This window comes from Chroicocephalus ridibundus, chromosome 6 (assembly GCF_963924245.1).
Source record: "Chroicocephalus ridibundus chromosome 6, bChrRid1.1, whole genome shotgun sequence".
NCBI classification, from domain to species: Eukaryota; Metazoa; Chordata; class Aves; order Charadriiformes; family Laridae; genus Chroicocephalus; species Chroicocephalus ridibundus.
This window is the reverse complement of record NC_086289.1, coordinates 6250417-6273596: the sequence shown is the minus strand read 5'-3', so window position 1 is coordinate 6273596 and position 23180 is coordinate 6250417. Positions and strand designations below refer to the sequence as shown.

The following is a 23180-nucleotide window of genomic DNA, read 5'->3' as shown; positions in this document are numbered from 1 at the left end:
TCCTCCTCCGCAAAAAGGAGAATAGAGAATCGTAGGTCTAGGCAGAATTCCTATTTCGAGAACTGGAAGCTGATAGTGGTGAATTTGGCCCCCATCCCATCAGCTGTGAGACATGTTGATTAGGTTCAATCAGGAATGACTGCTAGAAGCAGACCTTGCTCTTAATCTTGATAGGGTAATTTTCTGGGTTTGTAGAGGCTAAGGGTAAGAGCTTCTGTGGCAGCATTTTCATTCTGATCAGGCGTACGCTGTTGAAGGCAGTGTTATGACAGTTCCCTCTTGTAGCACTGTGTTTTACATCACAGTGTGGTCTTGGAGCCCACGATAAGAATAAACCAGAATATGTATGAGAGCATTCTGCCTAGACCGGAGCTACTTGAATTAACCCAACCATTCTGTTTCCATGGGGATTTTAAGTCTGTCTACAGGGTGGTCAGCTTCTTGAGTTGGGGTGTGTGTCTTCCCCTCTACGAGAGCTAGTTGTGATCAGTCTCTAAACGATACTGGTTGACTCAAACCCCTTTTGAGCTGCAAGAGTGATAGAGCTGACTCACGTAAGTACATGTTCTTCTAATACAAATAACCCTGAGTCAATCCACAATTATTTCAGTAAAAACAAGAGTATCAACTACGATTCTGCTGTAAGGAAAAAAAAATAATTAAAAAATAATCAATAAACCCTTTGAAATTGAATTATAAAGTTAAAATGCTAGGCACCTTTCTTTACAGGTGGCTGACTGATTTATCAAATTGCAGAAATCTCGGTCATAAAGATTTCTGAAAACATTAATTTAGGTCTCTTGAAAAAACAAGGGGATATTAAAAGTCTCTTGAGATAAAAGCTGTGAGATAAATGCAGGAAATCAAGCATATTATTTATGCCAGAAAGAGAAAAGTGCAGAACATCTGCAGAAAGCCTCATTTGGATTTTGCTATTACTGTCAGTTCTATGTAGAAAGCACCAGCTATTACAGATAAGTAAGTAGGTAATTTTGGTTTTCCCTCCCTTCTGCAGAGGACTGAGCAAATAATGAAGTCAGTGTTTTAACCAACAAAACCTACACAAAAAAGTTTGTGCGAAATATTTTTAAAACTACCAATCCTTTGTTGCAATCAACTGATTTATCTGGTGATTTTCTCTGGAGACTTTTAGTTTTTGCTTGTTTCAATCTGAACTAAGACAATGGTTTTAGAAGTCTCTCTGTCTGGGGTCCCTACGTTCTGTTTAAACAACCAGAAAATTTTGGAAAAATGATTGTTTTGGAAGATTCTGATCACGTTGGAAGGCAATGTAGGTTGGACTCATGGATGGAACTGCTGGTGGATAATAGCATAGGAGGTCTTTTTTTACAAAAAATAAATCTCTTGCAGGGCAGGAGGGAGGCAGGAAAAATGGATGATTTTACTGAGGGAATTAATCAGAGAGTAGAAATCAGAATGGTTGACCAGGTGTTTTTGGTATAGTGGCATTACCACAGACACTTGGGACTAAATGTGGTTTGAACCGGGGAGGGGGTGCTCAGTGATGCAACAACTTCTCTATCGCATGATTAGCCATTTTTATTCTTCATTGTATTAGCCTGGCTTCTTTGCTGATCTCTTCTCCCTGGTATCCAGTGATAGGACACGTGGGAATGGTTCAAAGCTGCGCCAGTGGAGGTCTAGACTGGACATTAGGAAGCATTTCTTTGCTGAGAGGGGGGTCAAATTCTGGAAATGCTGGAGCAGGCTTCCTAGAGAGGTGGTCGCTGCCCTGAGCCTGGCAGCGTTTAAGAGGCATTTGGACAATGCCCTTAATAATTGGCTTGAACTTTTGGTCAGCCCTGAAGCGGTCAGGCAGTTGGACAAAATGGTCATTGTAGGTCCCTTCCAACGGAAAATATTCTCTGCTCTGCTCTGGCTGCCTTCCTTCATCATTCTTTGAAGTCAGTAAGTTTGTGTGGGTGAATACAGCAAGATTCTGTCTAGAAAAAATGGAACTAGTAGTTGCTGTAAATAACAAGAAAGTGTAAAGGGAAGGGTTAAAAAAGGTTTATGTTATCAAGCAATAGAATAGCGTATCACTTTCTGGCATCGGTTAGTGTGGCAAGGAGGCCGGAGTCTAAATGAAAAAGAGAGTATTCCTGTATCCAGAGAATGGCCCTGGCAGTAGGGTAGGTAATGGGTAGGAGTTAAATATGAGGAGCAGGAGTATAATTCGGATGTGCTTATTCATGGGTCTGGCCTTCATTCTGATACTAAAAAGGTTAGATGGCATTCTTTGGAAATGCCTTTTTATCTCTAGCAACGACAGTCTCGATAACGGGTTCCCACACCAGTGTCTGCGTTGGTTTGGATGTGTCCCGTTCCTCCTAGCTAAACTCTGCTTCTTTGAGCAGACAGCCTTCGCAAGATTACTCTTAAATTAGTTTTCTGCCCAGTCCACTGCTTTGTTTTGGGGGAAGGAGAGAAATCTCTTGAGGTTTTTTTCCTTCTCTAAAACAGTTATAAAGCCTCTGACAGTCAGACTAGGAGTCTCCTCGGTGTGAGTCGTCATCTTCGACAGGAAAGGACTACTACTACAGTTCTTAAAAGAAATAGTGCCTTTGCTGTTGACTGACCGATTGGTGAATATTTTATTTTCTCGTATCCGCACAGTTAACTGTTCCACTCGGTGTTGTTTGTCACTGTATAGTGCATTGCCGTTGTATTACTCCCGAGGAGCTGCCTTCCCTGATGGTATCAAAGCTGATTACGCGGTTCATGCTCGCACCAGACTTGCTTGATGAAGCGCTAATTAAATGAATGTAGTATTTGTGGTGTGTCTTGCTGTGTCACTAAAAGGAAAAAAGGAGACTGGAAAATATTATGTCTTTAGAGTGAAAGGACAACTAGCTCCTCCTCCCCTTTCTCGCTGAATAATTGAAATTAGTCAGTTATAAAAATGAAAAGATTTTTATATTTTAAAAGCCATTCATTTGTTTGAAAAATTAAAATGATTTATGTGCTTCAGAGTGAAGAAGTTACTGAATTTCAATAGAATTGTTTGCTATCCTATGATAATTTATATAAAATATTACTGCAGTACATGTAATTATAGTTGGGTATCTAAATTTGAACCGTTAATTATCTTTAGCTAGCAATTTCATGGAGGATAATCATATTTCCTTCAGTTGAAAGCGAACATTTTAAGTAACAGATGAGCTACAAGCCACAGGTTTTTGGCAGTAATTGCTGCTACTCCCCTATTTTCGAGATAAATCTCTTAATTAACAGCTGTATGGCAGTGTCTCTCTGAAATAATTCATCCTCTTAAAGAAGAATCCAGGGAAATAAGTAATGGATTTCTTAGATGTGCAAGGAAAAAAAAAATCTCCTGTGGGTTTTATTGGCTTCTTAATTCAAACTGTAAGTATACTCAGGAATGGTTGTGTTTAATGCATTTACCTCTCCTCTGACTTATTTCCCTCTCGGTACTCAATAACAAAGTTTGAATTCATGAGGAGCTTGTGAGATGAACTCCTTAAAGTTTACTTTTCCAGCTCTAATAATAATTCAACTCCCGCTAGTCTGTTTGAGGTTCACATTATGTATACGTCTCCAGCATACCTCCAAAAGACTTTCTTTTTTTCCTGCATTTAAAAAAAATGTGGGTTTTTAATACGTGATATCAGATCGGTGTAAAATAGTGGTTCCTCGTTGGTATTTATCCTATCTAGCAACCGTGTTCTATGCATTGTTTTTTACACTGTAGCCTTTAATATAATAATTTAATTTTTTATCAGTAGTATACGGTAATATATTTGCTCCTTTTCTCTCCCTGATTAAAGAGATTAATCCCAGTTCTACTCTGTACTCCAGAATGGACAACTTTATTTTTGCTGTCTTCAGAGGATCTAGAATGAGAAGTGAAGATACCGGCTTTCCAGTCCCTGATTTTCTCAAGAGAGTTATTTAAAAGTTTCTCTCAAGAGAATTTTTTACAAGTTTGGAGCCCAGCATTGAATTCGGTGCTGGTATAATGTGTCCCTGCAGCCATTCGCCTCCTGGTGTCCCGGTTCACTTTGCTACTGAAAGTGTGGTTGAAAAAGGCTTCAGATCACTTGCCTTTTTTTCCCCCCAAACTCTTTTTCTTTACATAAAACCCCCAATGATAAATTCATCTTGCAAATGGTGGGTAGATCAGGCTTCATTGTTTTGCGCTTTGTGTTGTAGCAGGAATAAATAACCTTTTCCTGGTCCTGCTGGGTCTCACAGCATGAAAAGAGAAGCAGAGGTCATCTATAAAACCCTTACTGCCGTAGCTGTGCATAGTCTTGGGGTTTCCGTAGTGTCTTTTTGAAGTATTTAGGGGGATTATTTGCAGGCAGTGCTAACACTGGTATAATCCAGCAAACTCCTTGGCACTGCCTACCATGCTGCGTCCTGTGTTTGACAGAAGCATTCTGATCCTCCACTGTAAAGAGTTTCTGCCCATCAAGATATTCTTCAAAATGTCTTCTAACTGTATGTTACATGCTAATCTGTATGCTTGTGCCAGTTCACTTCAAAGAAATTTTAAATTAAATGCACGTCCTTGTGAGATTGATAGAAATGCTTGGCATGAAATGGGAGGACAAGTAGTTGAGCGGAATGTGATCCGCTATCAAGGATACTGCTGATGGTGTATGTATGGACAAACAGGCAGCAAGAAGTTACCCTGATCCGCTGTGTGGGACTTGGTATATTCCAGTGTTGAACTGGAAATAATTAGGGTTGGAGAGCTGGTGTTCTAGAGCTTATGGCTAGATACTGTATTTATGCTAAGGTCAAGCAGGTAGAAAAGTTTATTCTCTGGTTATTGATAATTGACAGGATGGCAGCTGTTTAATTACTATTGACCTGTTTGAATTAACCTCGCAACGCTTATCTCAGTTTTAACAATGTTTTTCCTCTAGAAACTAGAGGTATAGTTTCTTAATTTCATAAAGGGATGCATATCTGATCTAACCAAAAAAATGCAGTCAATGCTTGGTATCCCTGATGCCTGTAAGGAGAAGGGCGCACTAGCCTGGGACCGCACTAGAGCAGCACCATCACGGGTGTGTTCAGGGACCGGCTGCATCCTGATCTGTCCTAGGTTTAAATCTGATACAAGTTCATTAGTTGGACCTAATTACACCAAGTGGATTTGAGAAGCATGGAGATCTTGGTAATGAGTAAAGAGTAAAAAACGTACCTGGCAGAGAAAGATCTTTCTATGCGATACAGCTGTAAGATTAGGGCTGAGTTTACAAGACAGTCTCTTGTAGCTTATATTCATGCTAAGGCTGCTTTGATTAGCGCAAGAGTGCTGGCCCCTGCTCTCCAGTAATTCCAACAACCCTTTTAGGCTTGTCTTTACCGTGTTCTCAGAGAAAGAAGGTTTCGTCAAGGTTTCTGACAACAGAAATGGCAAAGCAGGCTATGGAACAGGTTCACTTTTATGACTTTTTGTAATTGGCATCAGTAACTGAAGAAATCGGAACTTAGTTCTCATTTTTTTGGTAGCGGTGAGATGCACCCTGAGACCACTTCAGGTGTCATGAGGTATCTTGAAAGGTGCATGAAAATAAAATGTCAGGGAAAAAAAAAAAGGGTTTATGAGAATTCACTGTTGACAGTCCTGCAAAAACAACCTAATAGCTAATACTCTAGTTACTTGCTTTTCAGATAATATAGGTTTATTTTTGTTCTAACATGTCTCTGTCTCTGATATATCTTTTTTGTTTCCCAAGTCCTGCATACATTTGTATTTTGTGATGTGCTTTTCATGTTGCTTCTGCTGAACTGTCATTCTTTGTGAAAAGAAATTAATAAAGCTAAGCCAAAGGGGAGGTGATTGACTGTCCCACTTGAAAAAAAAAAAAAAAAATATTTTGCTTGTGATAATAAGCTCAAGACGTTCTCTGGGAATTGTACTCCTATAAAATCCTCTTTCAATTGAATTTCAGGATTAAAATTTATGCAGCCATTTGGTATCATACTTTTTCCTTTGGGAGAGATAAATATTTCAGTCTTTGAACAGTGGGAAACTGAAGACATTCACCAGTAGCCCCAGCTAAAATTGCAGTAGGCTGCTGTGCAATCCCAGTGATGAATAGCATGTGTTTGCATTTGGAAAATATACAGTAAACACTGCGAGTATAAAGCATTACAGACAAAGAGATGGATCGTTTTCTCTGGTTGTTACATAGGCCCTTTGAATAGTTGTTTTGCAGTTTCATAATTTGTTGCCACTTAAATAAGTCGAGGATTTTTTCTTCAGCTCAAAAACCGCTTAGTGTGAGGAAGACATGTATTGCTTCTTTAGCAAAGCATCCATTAAAACATGAGAAGCTGAAGATCCTCATGGGGTAGTTTAATTTCCAGAAAACACCCACAAAAGCAAATTACATATTTAATGAATAATTTATTTGGGGCGCTTTAGATCAGATTCTTGTTCACCGTTTCTCACTTCATGCATTTCAGCTTGGTAATCGGTTTGGTTCGTACGGATAGGTTTTTAAACCCACCTAGATCTCCTGTCTGGAGAGAATCAGAAGTCAGGATGGGGTCTGCTCTGTCTCTAGATGCTCTCATAGTGTTTATTTCCTCTGTGATTTTTTTTTTTTTTTTTAAAGAAGGTGATAGAAACAAACTGAAAGATTGAGTCTAATGTAGAGTTATTTATTCCACTAATGATAATACCCAAGAGGAAGCTGTTTTTTGACGTGCTTCACGTACCATTATGGTATAGTTTTAAAATGTACCTTCCAACAGCAATTCCAGATACCCCACCTACACAAAACAAGATGATAGGCACCCTCTTAAATTGGTAATTCCCAAACCATTAGGATGTGAAGGTCAAAGCACCACTTTCTCATCTTCACAGAGAAGTCTACAGCTATCCAGCTAGTTCTGAAAACCTGTTCAATTGGGCTTTTTTGACTCTTCCATTTTCTACCCTCTACTGGTTGCTCATTCGTCAGATCTGCAAGGCTTGGACCTGGTACCTTTACGGAGTGCCATTATCCCCTCAAGGTTTTGCACGGTGACGAGGTTCGGCACCCTTTCATCAATTGCAGGATGAGAGTTCAGTACGTGAACTCCGTGGGCAGAAGGCATACCAGGTTTTCGGGCTTTTGTATGAAGTATTTTGCTTGTGTCACTGCTGTAAGAGTACATAAACATACTCCGGTACTTCCTTTCACTTATACCTCAATAGGTGCTTGTAGCAGAGTGTTTGCATCAATTCTGCATGTACTTGATTATTTTGAAGCGGGAGCAGCACTTCTCGTAGGCAGGCTGTTGGAAAGCCTTACTGATCTTTTGCCTACGTAGCGGTGTTTATATTTCTCTTCCTATTATAAGCGGTTTTTTGAATCGGGTCCTCAGATGAAGATGGCTTGTCATGATGGTGGTTTGCAATTTGATCGTGGTTTTGTAAGAAAGAACTTCACCAAGTGATTGGTGTTACAAGTGCTCTTGCATCCGAGATAATTGTCTTCCTCTGTCTTCAGATTATTTCTCTGAAAATGATATTTTATCCAAACTCACATTCTGGGGCTAACTGCATCATACTTAGTGGTGTGATATATAGGAGGTCAGATGAGAAGTTCAGCTGGTCCCTTTGGGCTGCCAACTCTGTGAACTTTTGAATAGTCCTTATTCAGCGAGCAAAATAAGCAGCCAGAAAAAGCCCAGTACGTTTTGTGAGCTGGACCGACTTGAAGCGGTGACTTCAAGTTGATCTGCCTCATGTGTGACTGGTATTCAAAAGTCTCATTCTGAGAATGGGAATAGGGAATTCATTTGGATGAGGAGAGAGAGACAACCTGCTTGCCCTCGCGGCGTGGGTTGTATGTGACAGAGCTTGCAATACAGTCTCCGCACGGTTTATAGCCGGGTTGCAAACAAAATCAATTAGACACCTTTGACAGGCAGGTCTACGTAACCAGCAGGTCTACGTTATGAGAAAGCAGAACAGCTAGAACAGGTATAAAAAGGAATGGAAATGGATTTAATTTTTCACAAACTGATGTTTATTCATGACTGAGAGACTATCTAGGTACCGTTAATATTATCTGGAAGGTGCATATGCATTATTAAAGATTCTTTGTAGATAATAGTTTGAAATAAAACCATGTAAATACGGCAAAAACATAATACATGAGAATTCCAGTGATTCCTTTAAAGAAACTGAAAACATGAGTAACAGACACTATGAATCTCAGCTCTCTTCAGAATCTGTTCAGAAAGGTACAAATGCACCTTTTACACAGGTACAAAAGTCCAGGATTTTTACTGGTGTTTAAATAGCCCCGTTGGCCCTAAACCAATTATCTGATGCTATCAGCAGATCCAGGAAATGGAAGTAAACAATAAGGGGACAAATCAAATATCGCCTGATGTGTTTCCCTCTCATTTCAAGTCTTTTATCCCCTTTAAGTTAGCTCTTAGCACCTATTCCTGTCAGGCGTAAATTTTCCCTTTCCATTCCAAAGTTCCCTTCACCTCCGATAATTCCTTGAGAAAGCATAGCTGCCTTATTTAAAGAGAACAGTTCAGTAACAGCTTTCAGAAGGCAGCGGGAGAAAAGCAAGGCAGCACAACCCTCTGGGTAGGGCACAGACCCCGACTCTCTCCGGGAGCCAGGTTTCATCCTTGGCTGAGCAAATCCCGCTTCTCTCCGCGCTTCGCCTTGCCCCCTCTGCCTTTGCGTCTTCAGTTGCTGAGCTTTGTGGGGCAGCGTCCTCTCCCTGTGATTGCACAGCACTTGGAATAATGGTAACCTTGTCGCGGCTGCAAGGCAAATATTCCATTTTATGTCTTTCAATACGTTCAGAAAAATCTACAGCGTTTTATCAAGCCCTGACAGAACAGGTGCCATTGTCTCAGGGGAGGTTTTCCTGTGTTCAGCAGTTTGTAGCGTCAGGACTTGATTTAGCTACACCAATTGATTAAAATGGCGTTTCTTTATATTGTGTGTTCAGTTCATTCCTTTCTCCTCTTCTGACGCTTAAAATGAATTAAATATTTCTGTCTGGAACTTGCATCAGCATCTCTCTGGAGTTAACATTGGTTTAAACTAAATCAGATTGATTTTCTTATTTTCGTTTGTGTCCGTGTCTCCGAAGAGGGCTGGTTGGTATGTTATGTTACTCCTTGCCTTCTTTATATAAACAGAGTATTAATTCTTACAGGGGAAGAAACCAACTTAGCGGGAGCATTTGTGTAGATGAGGAGCATTGCTTTGCTGATTCTTTGGAACCCGTTGTCTTTTATTATAACGTTTAGGCAGTACGTAATACGTTAGGGCATGTGTGTGTTTGCATCTTCTTTGTGATACAGTGAGCTATTGACTCTAGCTGGTGCAGAAAAACAATTTGCTCAAATATATTCTACTGATTGACCAGTTCTTCAGTGTAAATATCACGCCCAGGATTCTTGAGGAGTGAATTGTTTTTCTTAATGTTGTTGACTGACAACATCTTCAAAATACAGCCATCAAGCCAAGTTGCCTACATGGAGGACGCATCCAGAGGGCAGTGGTCAATGGCTCAGTGTCCGGCAATTGAGTTGTCTTGGAATATATAGTCACCTTTACAATGGATACTCCCACAGCCCAGAGCGTTCAGCTGTTAATTCCACGTTCTTTGCTGCTGACTCTGCACACAGTGGAACCATTGGGTCAAACAGCAATTTCTGGATGTGCATGCCCCAGGGTAAGGGAAGTCAGTCTGACAGCATTGCACTGTAAAGCTGTGTGCAGAATATTAGTTTCATAGCCACATCGTTATATTACTTTTCCATCTTCCGTTGGGCATGAGTTCCCCTGGAGGAGTGTTTGCGAGTCTCTTTTCTTCCTGACCTTTAGTTTAGAGGAACACATCAGCCAGCTAAGGCAAAATCTGCCTTTGTGTCTAGCGCAAGTATAACTCCTGCTGAACTTCCATAGTCATTCGTGAGCCCCTCTTTCTGGAAATGTGGCAGATCCTGAAAAAAAAAACCAAATTCTGGGGAAATATTTTAAGAATATCCCAAGGTTTGCTCTAAAGCCCGTTTAGCTAAATCTGCTGCTGCTCTCCATCACACGTTTGAATTGCCTGACAAACACTAGTAATCCTGACGCACGTCTGTGTGAGCTGAACAGCCACGCTACGGTTTGGGCAATATTTCTTTAAGCCCTCTAAATTGCTAGGTGTTGTAGATTCCCTGAAAATGAAGCCACAAAGTGCTTGACGCTTCTGCCTGGAAATACTGTCTTCAGATTTCAGTTTATCTACTCTTAAAGATCTGGAGAATAATAACCTGGGATGGAAAATAGAAATAGGAATATAAACCTAATTTTTGAGAGGAAGTATTTGAAAGTACTCATTCCACGATTGCAGTTGATACTGAATATCCAAGACAGATTTAGTTTTGCTCACCCCAGTTACTCAACTGGAAGATGGAAGGATGCGGACGAGTCCTGTCCTTGCAGTATCAGGCGTGTTTATACGCGTTTCCAGTTCTGAACGTCTGCAGAATGGACAACCCTACGTCCGCTCACACAGAGGTGAATGTGTGTTGTTAGCCATCAAAAAGAAAAACCCTATGAAGAGCCGCAGATCTTTGATACAAAAGACAATGCCACAAAAATAATCTAGTGCAAGAGGAAGAGCACAAGAGAGAGCAGTGTTGTCTTTTGTCATGTTCCAGTGGCTAATCTAGCAAACGTGAGAGGCAGAAGAGAAAGGCTACACTGGAAAGAAGAAGAAGAAATGTTTATTTTTGTTTTAACCGTGTCAGTCTACGCCGAGTGCTAAGAGTTGGAGAGGATGTTTGAAAAGGGAGGGAGGGTATTCAAACTTTCTGAAATATGTTCTCAGGATCATAGATTGATTTTTATTGTTCTTTTTCTCCCATGGTGGTTATAGCCTGGTGCTCTGACTACGATCTCACAGCCTGTTTCTGTGTAAGACATGCTGCTCTTAGAAAAAATAAATTCAGGACTGACATAGAAATGTCAGAAGAAATGATTTCTTCATATCCTGTAGGTAGTCTGAAAGGCAAAGTGAGTTTATATGACTCTCAAAGGTCTGTACACAAGGAGGTAACCCAGTCTGCAAGAAGTCTTTTATTTATGCAGGATTGTTTGTTATGCTTTAAAGTTTTCCTCCCGCTGTCTTCTGACAAGTACAGAATCAGCGCTGGTTGAAAAAGCTCCTAGGAAAGAATATATTTGGTGTACTGGTTTGATGACTGATCAGCAGTCTGTCCTGCTCTGCCACATCTAAAGATTTGTGTGTTTGAAGATGAAATGCAGATTGTCCGTAATTGCATTCAAACAGCCGTGTAGTGTGAACTTATAAAACCACTCCATTGTACCGTCGGCTAAAATTGACCATCCCATAGATTTATCAGCAGAGCACAAAGTAATTACTTTGTCACATCTAGCCTTTGGGAACGTGAGGAGAAGGGCGTTGGAAAATCTCCAGCAGGAGATCAGAAAAAAGATGCGTCTGACCCAGCACTGATGGTCATTTCACCATTAAGTTCACTGATAGCAGAGTCAGAACAGGATTTTGTATTATGAATATGGCACATTACCTCTTATATTTAGATTTTTAGGTACTTAGATATTACAAAGACGAAAAGTATAAAGGCAGTCAGAAAAAGGAGTTCAAATGTTTGGATAAATATTTATAGTTCTGCTGTCTGTGCTTTACATGCTTATATTCTATTTTGATCTCTGCAGTCAGGAGCAAAACTGAGTATGGCATTTGTGGAGAAAATAGAAGAGCTACCTGTTCAGCCACAGCACTAATTTTCCTACAGCAAAAAAAAAAAAAAAAAAAAAATTAAATATTTTTAAAAATGCACATTTAAAAAAAAAAAAAAATTATCCATCCAGCATCTCTCTGGAAAGTGACCAGCTGCCAGGGGAAAGAAGTTTAGTACAGAAACTTGGTGCCTGAGTTCTGTCGTCACTGCTGGTTGAGCATGTTCTATAGAAACAGGTTAATGGAACCTAAAAATATCGTTTAAATGTAATTCAATTGCAATACAAACTGACTAAACCCTTTTGTGCTTCGAACTTTAACTTTTTAGAATAGGTCTAATATCAGGAAAGACATGCTGAAGGTTAAGCATGAAAGAGCTTTTGTGACTCAAGTTAAAAATTTGCCTAAACGTTTAATTTAATGTGCAAATAAAATCAGGGATTCTTGCCGCAGCTGATGGTTCCCCCGGAGGAAAAAGGTAAATTGCTGAAGGGGAAAGAAAAAAAAAATAAATTCAGTTGCTATGGGATAGATGAATGCCTAGAGGTGCCGCAGTATTGGCAGACATGTCAGATATGTGAAAGCTGAGTATCTGTGAGAAGGAAGTGGATTTGCTTTGCAGTGTTTACCTGCCTGATTGCTTGCAGGTAGGTAACACCACTGCCGTGAAGAGCAAACGTACGTCATGGATCTTGTGGGAGACTACCTTTTCCCATTCAGCCCCCAAAGTACTGTTTTTTTTTTTTTTTTAAAGTCTGATCATGATTGCTTTATTTAAAAAAAAAAACAACCAAACAACAAACCAAACATGGAAAAGCTCTGTACCTAGGCAATTTGCCACGTCCCTTTAAAATACTAAGTTATAACAGCATCATTTATATGGTTACACAGGAATCACCATTCAAATTATGAAACTCCCTCAATTTTTTGCATATTAGGTCTTCACAACTTACCTTGGCTCCTAATATCACCGGAGAAAGTCCAAGACTTCTCTGCAGTAGAAGGATCTTGCTGTCAGATCTTAAAGGATCTCAAGGAATAGTATCGCAGTGTTGGTGACAGAATACTGTAATTCTGTGTTTTTCTTTATCAGTTGCATTTTCAGGCCTTGGCTTTACCACCTTCTACTTAGCGGGAAAGTTACACTGCTTCACGGAAAACGGCCGGGGGAAGAGCTGGCGGCTTTGTGCAGCAATTCTCCCGCTCTACTGCGCCATGATGATTGCCCTGTCGCGTATGTGTGATTACAAACATCACTGGCAAGGTGAGCTATACAGATACCTTTTTTTTTCCTACTTTTTTTTATAAGCCTTGTATTTCTTTGATTTTTTTTCTTTTTTCCATTAAATTGCATGAGTCACAACACGATAGTAGGCTATAGATTCTCCTTGCTCCTGGATTGATGTTGAGGGTTTCAATGTCTGAAAATACTGCAGGGGCCCTTTACTGTCCTGTATTTTTGTAGACGCAACGTACGTCATCATATTTATAGACAAATCTACATCAGTGGGTTTTTTACAACATCGTTTTTTACAAATGTACATCAGTGCCATAGCCGGGGTGGATGGATCCAGCTGTAGGCCGGATCTGGCCCATCAGAGTAGCTTTGTTGTGTGGCTCGGTCCTTGCCCACTGCTTTTCCAGGTGCCTGCTAGGTACCTGTTGGATACGTGAGTGATTGCTAATCTGTGGTCGCATGTGCATTAGACTAGACTGAAGCATCTGTGCGTAGCTAGTCATTGCAAAGATGCCCTCGGTCATTTGTCTACATTCTGGTCATTTGATGCACGCGATGTCATACAGTTTTTCATTCAAATCAAAGTATATTGGGCATGAGGTGGCTTCGTGGCCCCTCCTGGAGAAGTATAGAGACATTGCATACGAAGCTACGCAGGAGAGGTTGTTACAGATTCTGCCCACACTGGAAACCTTGCTGCAAAGTTTGATGTTTTCTGTTCTCTTAATTTTTTTGGCCAAGGTTGTAATTGCTCCCGTGGTGTCAATTCCATACTTTCCAAAGTCGGGTCCTACTTAAGGAAGATAAATGTTTCATTGTCTTATTATATCCTATTAAAAATTATTTTCCATAGCTTTGGGCTGCAAATATTTCAATGCTAAGATTTTGTTGTACCGACTGGATGTTAGCGTGATGCATTCAGTATGGTACCATACCTGTGGTAACAATGCTTATTCATTAATTTGTAACTGCTAATAAGTGCTGAATTATTCGATATGGATGAGTAGGTCATTGTAGCAGCGCACAGTGTCTTTCTTGATCATAAAGTATATCCAAAAGCTAAAGAAACATGCCGCCCAATCTTAAGCCTTACCTTTGTGAGGGAACGACAGTTATGGACAGAAGGGGAGATGGCTCCTAAGACTCTTTTAACAGCAGCGTTTGGTATGTGGGCGAGTTGTATAAAATGTCTGCTCTTGGATGAACCTGCACCCTTCAAAGTCTTCATATCATGAACAACAGGGGATATTCTTAAGTGAAGCATCGACAGTCTGAAGGATGCTTAATCCTAATGTCTTTTTCATTTAATACTTACTGTTTCTAGTGGAAACTTTGGATCTTCATATTGTGTGAGCATTCTGGTGTAAATGAGGCGTTGTTATACTACAATGTAACTAGAGCAGATACCTTTCAGGAGGTTTCTTAGTGATGTTGAATTAACTAGCACTGACCTTCATAGCTTCGGGGCTATGCCACAGCATCCTCTCTTCCCTCACAGTAGGCGCTTCTGGAGTGCGACACCAGTCAGACCAGATGCATCTGTCACAGGAAGGCTGTTGTCTCAGTCCTTTAAAGTTCAGGCGTGAGATGTAACTGATACGAAGGCTATGCTATTTATTAATTACACATTTATTTTACTAAGTTACAATTCTATGACTTCATTCTATTAAGTTGGAGTTATACCACACCTTACCCTCCCACACTGAGACTGTCAGACACGGACCTGGTAAAGAGCCTGGCGTGTTGTCCACATGGCTTCCCTCCAGCATCCACAGATCAGTTTATGACTGTCCGTCAGCATCTACGCTTCCACTGTCAGAAAATCCTACCATCCATTATTTCTTTTACCATTTCTTGACCCTCTTTCTCATCGCCTTTGTACATGCCTTTCTCCACTCACGTCTCCTCCTCAGTGATTGTAATATTAACGTTCTGAGACCACTCAATGGCTTTTTAATGTAAGGATAGTCCTTACGTTATTACAGCCTGTAATTACTACTTCTCTATTTATCCCCATATTCCTATCAGAAATACCAGACTTGGTATTTCTAATACTGTTATGTAGGTCATCTTGGCTGTATGTGGTATTGCTGGTATGGTACTGCTGGCCTTGCGAATTATACTCCCCTCAAGGTCCTGAGCGCTCCTTTCAATTACCTGCTTCATACCGGTTGCATATTGTTTACGTTTTCTAAGACATATCATTGTGTTGGTTCCTCTACATAGTTTCAATTAAGTACAGCATATCTCTGTCCCACTGAGCGTTCCTTACCTCGTACTACAGTCAGCACACTAGAGCAAGACTCGTCCGTGCTTTTTCTTGCTCTGTTTTTTATGTGCAGCATTCTGTTCTCCCATAGCTGCTTAATCACCAACCATTAGCCTTGACATGTTCTTTAAGGAGTCTCCTGGTTTCCTGCAGAGTTCCTTGTCTTGTTACAGGGCTCATTACTCGTCTTTGCTCACCGACACTCTGGCGTCGGAGAGAGCCTCCCGCACAAAGCTGCTGAAGGTGGGGTGTGTGCCTGGCCGGGCTGGCAGGCAGGACAGACGGCGGAGTTACGAATCTCATGCTCAACGTGTGACACTTGGCTGGTTTGATCTCCCTCTTAGAGAGAGGGGAGTGTGAATGAACACCAATGGGAGCGCACGGGTTTACTCTCAAGTTTTGAACACGTTTGCAGTTTGTACTGTCTCTTGCCAAGAGTAAGAATTACTTATGTACTGAAACATGAGCCACAAAGCAGATTATTATGGTGTATTTCATATATGATAGAAGAAAACTACACCCAAGGGGCTGTGACTCTGTCCATTACAACCACTCATGTTTTTGTCTTTGAAGTTTAAGGAGATGGAGCTGAAAGCTCAGCTCTTCCCAAGCTAAGAACAGGGCTGGCAGGCATTATCCTGCAGGTGGCCGATGCTTTTACCTGAAAGAACCGCATTCTCAAGGGAGAGACTAGTTCACTCCGTAATATACAGCACAGAGGCTCAGGCCTCATCTTTTATGTCCATCAGAGTCAACCGATTGTGTTAAATTACTTCTAGTGGCTTTGTGATAGAGTCTTAACTATGCTGTGGGGAATGAACAAGGACCATCGATGTGATGTCCAAGACTGAGCATACTGTAGGTTAAAGATGGAGTGGAGTATCCTTACATTAAAAAGCCATTGAGTGGTCTCAGAACGTTAATATTATAAGTACTTTACGAGCTCCCTTCAGTTTGGCTGGCAAACGTAGTGTTCAAGTTCTCAGCGTTGGTATTGGTGAATATTAGGATATTTCCCTATGAATCGTGAACGTGCTGACTGCTTTTAAGTCCCTAGATGTCTGTGTAGGCTTATAACTCTGAAAAATGTTAATTTACTCATGAAGTAAGTGGAAATTTTAGGAGAAAAGTAAAGATAAATACCGAGACTGAAAGAATACTCTTTTTCCTTTCTGAGTAAAGGGGAAAAAAAAAAAAAAGAAAGAAAATAAAAAGCTGTGGCTACCATGAGCTCAAACAAAACACATAATTGTTGTCTTCAAAATCAAGAGTCAAAATAGCTGCCTCAGTACCCCCAGTCAAGGTCAGTAAGCTGGAAATCTTTGGCATAAGTCCTGTAGTGAATTTGTATTACTGTGGTGCCCAATCTGAGGCCCAGAGTTGCATGCAAGTGTTTTGAAAGAAATTATTTCGGCAAGTTTTCAGCAAGTCTTGAAATACTGGGGAGCTTGTAGAGGACTGGCAGAAATCTGGTGTTTCTCCATAATTAAAACTAGTAATCCTAGCCTTGACCTCATTGTTAAGCAAAATAAAAAGGCATCTGGAACAGGGTTCAACCAACCGCTGTTAAAGGAGGGTAATCTGAGAATTGCAGCCAGGTTTATAGAAAATGAATCTTGTCACAATAACTGAATACTTTACAAAATGAGTCAGCTGCCAGCGTGGGTAGAATAAGCTTCTGTCTGCTTGCAAATACTGCGTACGCACAATCACCTTTTAAAATCTTACTTGATTCTCTATTGCATTTGCTTGTGATAGATTTGTGATGTCCTTTTGCGTGTAAGAAGAGAAGGTAGGATGAGAAGGGATCCTCTAGATCACCAGTCTAGTCCTCTTCTTCAACAGACAACTGTGACTTGTAATCACATTTCTTAAATTTATCCATCTCAATCTTAAATTTTTCATGTTTTCTTGCCCTAGATATGCCTGTGAAAAGGCTCTTCAGAATCTCACTCCTCCAATGATTAAAAGCCATATATTTACCCGCTGAAAATTGAACGACGTGCCCTTTGTCCTAATATAGACCAGACTGACAAACTAGGGCATTTAATCCGTATTTAACTATTTGAGACAAAAATAATTTGTATTGATTAACACCTCTTTGTCACTAAACTCAACAATTTGCTTTTACACTGCGGTTTCTTTGTAACTCTAAGTAAAATAGAGAAACACAGGTATACACAGATGGTACGGCGCTTAGTAAGCCCTGTTACAATAAAACACGGTGTCGAGCCATATTCTAGCCAGTGCCTTTTGTCTCACTTTCGTTATTGTTTGTGTTCAAATCTGAGGCTTTCCAGGCCAGTGTGTGTTTTCGGTGAAGTTTTGCTCTGGTTGCTTGAAAACGAAACACAAGATCAGGCGAGTATATTAGCAGGAAGCCCGGAGAACCTGACAACAGGACAAATCCTCTTGCCCTGCAGGTGCTATGCGATTCGGATGGAAAACTTAAAATTGCCCGTGTGTGCGAGCTGCAAATATCTCATTCCATGTCCTTATTTTATTTTATCTTTTGTTTTCTGGTAGGAGTATGGGATAGTAAATAGCATCGAAGAAAGATACTAAAAAAGGATTACATCAGTTACAGGCATGCTTAGCCTTTGACCTTTCAGGTGCTTTTAAGAAGACTTCACCCAGGTTGAACTTGTTCTTGAGAGCTATCTTTCCCCGGGGCCTTCCAGGAGCTGCAAGTGAAATGAAGTGTTGTAGCTACAATGCCTCACTTCCTGAAGGAAGATAATTTTCCATCCTACATCCTACCTGCTCCCAGTCTGCATTGGAGACTGCCTTCTGGAATACAAACCAGTCAAAAGTAGATCTGGCGTTTTAGCTGGCACCTTCCCTGGGGGTATGTAGGCGGAGACGAGGAGCAGACCGTAGGCAGTGCAATAGTTTGAGGTACCAGTCAGCGGGAGAGCTCTGGATGCTGTGAACAGCATAGTTCAACTGTGTTGTTCATAAATAGAAAATCTGGTGGTGGTCATTGTAAATCATGGCAAACTGAAAGAAGACATGTGGGTTGCCTACCTCGAAAGGCTGGTCAACAGTGGAACGGTGGAACATCGTGAATGTTTAATGCCTCATGGAAGCCATTCTAGTTCCCTTGTTCATCTCCTGAAACATAGCTAGCCCTGAAACATACCCAACATTTTTGGTATGCAAAATGTTGAAGCTGTCCCCCCCAAATACTGATTTATTTGTGTTCTACGTGATTGTGGTATTCGGCTCCAAATTCTATATGAAAATTTGAGGTTCACATTTTCTGGATGAAGCACTTCCAGGTCATTTTTATTAACAGTTGTCACTACTGGCTGTCCTTTCCATGCTAACAAACTTCTGATTTTGTCGCTTTTCTTCTCTAGATGCTTTCGTTGGAGGGATCATTGGCCTCATTTTTGCTTATATTTGCTACAGACAGCACTACCCTCCTTTGGGTAATACAGCTTGTCATAAATCTTACGTCAGCCTGCTAGATCAGAACTCTGTGAAGAAAGAAGAGAGACCTACAGCAGATAATGCTACTGGCCTGCCTCTAGAGGGAATAACTGAAGGTCCTGTATGACTCTAAGAAATGTGCAGAATGAACTTTTAGCCTTCTCACATTTCCTCCAAACTGGTCTCTTAACGCAGTGTTTCTTACTGTCTGTGTTTTTTCGTTTGTTTCTTTCCTTTTTATAAAGAAAAATTATTATTTTATTTTTAATGCCATAATATCAGCATACTTTAAAATTTTCCGTTCATGTTGACTTACTGAATTATCTGTTTTCGGTCTACTGCAAACAGATAGATTGCTTGAGGGAAGGGGAAAGAACGTTAATGAAACCAACCCCACACAGACAATGGTTAAGAGAGTAATTTTAAGATGCGGTTGAGGATATAGTAGATCTGGAAACAGATTTTCTGAAGTACTGAGTGTCTCCTAGAAAGTTCTGGTCGTCTTCAGCACTCATTGATTTTGATGGGTGATGACTACACACAGCACTTCTCATCAGATGTTCAGCATCTGTTGCGGCCAGCCATTTCTTTATATAATTTGGTAAGTTGGGCATCATCCTTATGTTTATCTTGTTGCCTTCTAACATAAAAATCTCCACGTGCTGGTAGAACTTTGTATTAATTGTCAACTTTTGACAAGGTTATTCTGAGCTACTAATGATCAAGCAACCTAAAGGTACGAATGGGTAAGGGTAAGAGCCAAGCCTTGTGCATTAGTAGTTCCACAGGATGATGCTGACATTCAAGAAATTCCACGCTGTTAAAATTATCAGCTTGCAATAACATCTATGTTCATAGGATGGATTAGAAACTTGGTATTACATCATTAGCAATTTTTTGAGAGCTCTTGCAGTTATTACCGTCAAAACAAAATGAAAAAGAACACCCGGGACATTCAACAAGCTGAAGTCTTTAAAACAAATTTTAAAAAATCCTGAAACTTTGAGGATAAAGAAACACAGTGTTTTCTGTGAATCTCGGTGTGCCATGTTCATTCTTGTGTAGTGACTCACTGCAGCATTGGTGATCTAAAGAAATGCAAAGATTTTCCTTTGTGACTTTGGGCGCACAACCATGAATGCTTGTGGTGGTCTCCAGCACTGCAACATATCCAGAGGAATGCTGGAGACAATTTTCCGCTAGACCCATTCCACATTTTCAGCTCATCATGTTCTTGAGCATGGTGTTTGCGAAGGTTGGCTTGGTACCTGGATTGAAACTCACCTGAATCAAAACACTGTTGGTATGGAGAAGTTTACTACGTGTATGACTTTAGTTAATTTATTGTTGGTAGGATCCTGTTTTGTTAGGTATGCACTATGCAGTATACATCACATTCCTGTGAAACGATGTACCTTTGGATGGCAAAACGTCAGCTTCCAGAATTTTTTTTTTCTTAGATACCCTGTGAAAATGCAGGCAAATGTTCCCGACCACACCTTGGCGGTTGAACATTTCTTAGCCGGAGCTGCTGGTTACAGCGACCGAGATAGCATTGATCAACGACCATTATTACGGTGCTTTAGACTGGAGGAGACTGCTGCCATAATTATAATTTAGGTGTTCCTGTTGGAATTATGTATAGGCCTTGTAGGCATTTTGTGATTCAAACGGCCCGATGTCTTTACGTAAGGCTCGTCATTTACTTTTCTCAAAGGTAAGCTTTGTAGATTTTTTTTTTGCGAAGAGCTACTTCCTGATTGACAACACTTGAATTTTTATAGAAAGCAAGTAAATTGGAATCCCTTCTAAAACAAATGTAATAATTGCATGTAAGAGGATGAAACCATACTGTATAAAAACTTATGTGATATTTGGAAATAACTATAAATAGGAAATAGCATTAAGAAACAGAATGTAATAGGCATGAACCCAGGAGGGTTCTGTAGAAATTAGGCCTGATCGCTTCTAAAACTGACACCAGTTTGACTGCGTCAGTTAGAGGGAGGATTTTTTTACTGACAGTTACCATTATTCTGAGCTCTAGAATAGAGACAGTTACCCAAACATAACAGTGGTTTTGCTGGTGTATATATGCTAGTTCACAAAACTAGCATTAGCAAAGCAAAATTATCCCGGCGTTGTGTTTGCACTGGATTTGACAGAACGCTTCTCTAGTGTAACTGAGATCTTATTCTAGAAATCCACCCAGTTTGATGGAGGCTTAATCTTTCTATAAAGTTTTTAAACCATCCTACAGAATTCTGTAGCAGGGATATCATTTTCTATTACTTCATACGGGAGGATTAATGAAAGCCCTGGAGTAAGGGTATCGTGTCTTCACATTGTATAGGGATTAACCATTAGCTTTTTCTTTCAGCAGGAACCCTAGTCTTCCAGGTTATATGCAAATGTTAAAAAAAGAAAAAATCTTAAATCAAAATTAGAAGTTTAATACTGATGCATAGAGCATTTTGCATGTTTTTATATAGATCTGGCTTATTCTCAAAGATGAGTGGGGCCTCCTCACTGTGCTGTACACATTCCCAGTATTTTAATGGCTTTTGATACAAACAAGCTATCTTCTTTGGGATGGAGAAGGCTTATACAGCCCTCAAATGAGTAGTGGCTGTTAAAAGATTGGAATATGAAGTGTAATGCAGCATAAATACTTACGTTGCAAGAGTAATTGGTGAACTTTGCAAAGCAGTAACGAGTAACGTATTTTAATGGGATTAATTAAATTGAAAATCATAAAATGGACAATGTAAAAGCTTTAATTAAAATGTAATTAAAATTATGAAAGACTTAACGAAGTGAAATTTGTGGAGGGATCTGGGGGGGCTGTAATTACCAGTGCAAAGTCAGTGTAGCTAGGAAGGCATTTTTGTGGATCAATGTATTTTAATCTCATGCTTTCTCAACGTGAAGGAAATGTAATGTTGTAACGCACCAATAAAACAACACATGAATGTGGGTTTGTACATCTGTGTGTTATCATTATTTTGAGAAGAATAAAAGTTACAAAGTTAGTTTCATTAGCAAACCACATGGGGTATTACAAAAAATCCCCGAGCTCTAATGGGGCTGCATTATTGATAAACAGCAGTTCCAGTAAAATGGAACCACCTTCCTCCTTCAACCAAAACGTGCTGACTTTCATCCAAGAAAAAGCACAGTGTAAGTCTGCAAGGTTGAAATTTTTAAATATTCAGCCGGCTAAAATGCAACAGACCCCTTTCACCTGTCAACTTCCGTATCTCAAATAATACCAGGAGTCCCCCAATAACAAATGGGATTGGGCTAGAAAAGAATAAAAAAAAAATGTAATAGAACATAACGGCAAGATCCTGAAACCAAGAGAAGCGTGAGATTGTGAACCTGTCAGCAAAACGCCCCCGCGGTGAATGCGTGTCTCAGGCGATGTGTTAGGAACAGAGCTGGAGCGTTTATGCTGATTCATTCTCAGATTTTGTTGTGTGCAATTTAGACCGATTTGGCCCTCTGTTCTTTCCCCATGCATACAGCAAGTTCCTTCTTCTTAATGGAAAAAACCCATCTTTTTCCTTCTTTCTTTCCATAACGAAAATATACTGTACCTCGGATTTAAAAAATAAAAAACACACCTTATTTTTGTTTTATGGTAGTAAAATTCCATTGACTTCAGTGGAACTGCTGTGGGTCGCTAAGCACATCACATCCAGGAGGTGGAATAAAACCTTCACCCTGTTTTTGCTCAGACTCTTGTATTTCTAGGAGTATAATTAGCAAAATACTGCAACTAATTTGTCAGCAATTGTGGTTTTTTTTTGTGATAACGTATCCCCCCTGAGTCAGAAGACGGTTGGGATGCTCTGACCTAATGGAAGGGGAAAGGTCTTGAACACAGCAAAGTTGGGATGACGGGACTGAGAAGGCTGGACACGTGTTTCTGTTGCTTTTGATGTTCAGAATGTCTTGAGAATTGCCACAAACAGTAGGTAACAATGATTATAAAATTTCTGAATTACCTGCTCGGCAGCGTTACAGCTTACAGTAGTGCTGTGACGGCTGGGACAAATACAGTACGGGTCCTGCGTTGAAGAGTTAGATAGATTTATGTTAATTCACGGAAAGAAAATAGAAATTCTGCTCTTTGTTACACTAGCGTCAACCCTGCTGTGCTGCGTGGAGTTACTTCACAATAATACTCTTCTTTTCAAAGCAAAATTTGAGATTTCGGTCTTCTGTCACTGTCATCTTGCTTCCGGTAAACGCTCATCAAGTTAAACATGGGAGAGGAGAGCCTATAGTTCCTTTCCAGACATACGTACCGTATTGCGGTAGGCATCCTCTTGTGGGTGTGCTCTAAACAAAGTAAAGTTTCAGGGCTTGTGTGCCTGAATATTTGTCTTGGGAAGGTGGGTCTAGAGACTCACAGTTACCATTTCAATAGGGCAGGAGAAAATCCACCACCCTGAAATACCATTGCTTCACCTTCAGGGTCCATCTGTAT

General features: G+C 40.2%; 1 protein-coding gene across 2 annotated transcripts in view; it reads left to right on the top strand.

The window, feature by feature from the left end:
* The window catches only part of PLPP4 (phospholipid phosphatase 4), a 63670-nt gene extending 42013 nt beyond the window's left edge, over positions 1-21657 (top strand). For both annotated transcript variants that reach the window (XM_063339385.1, XM_063339384.1), the window contains 2 exons: positions 12838-13008; positions 18613-21657. In XM_063339385.1, the coding sequence (XP_063195455.1) occupies positions 12838-13008; positions 18613-18812 (371 nt within the window). In that variant the 3' untranslated portion in view covers positions 18813-21657. The remainder of the gene's footprint in view (positions 1-12837; positions 13009-18612) is intronic.
* The last annotated feature ends 1523 nt before the right edge of the window (positions 21658-23180 follow it).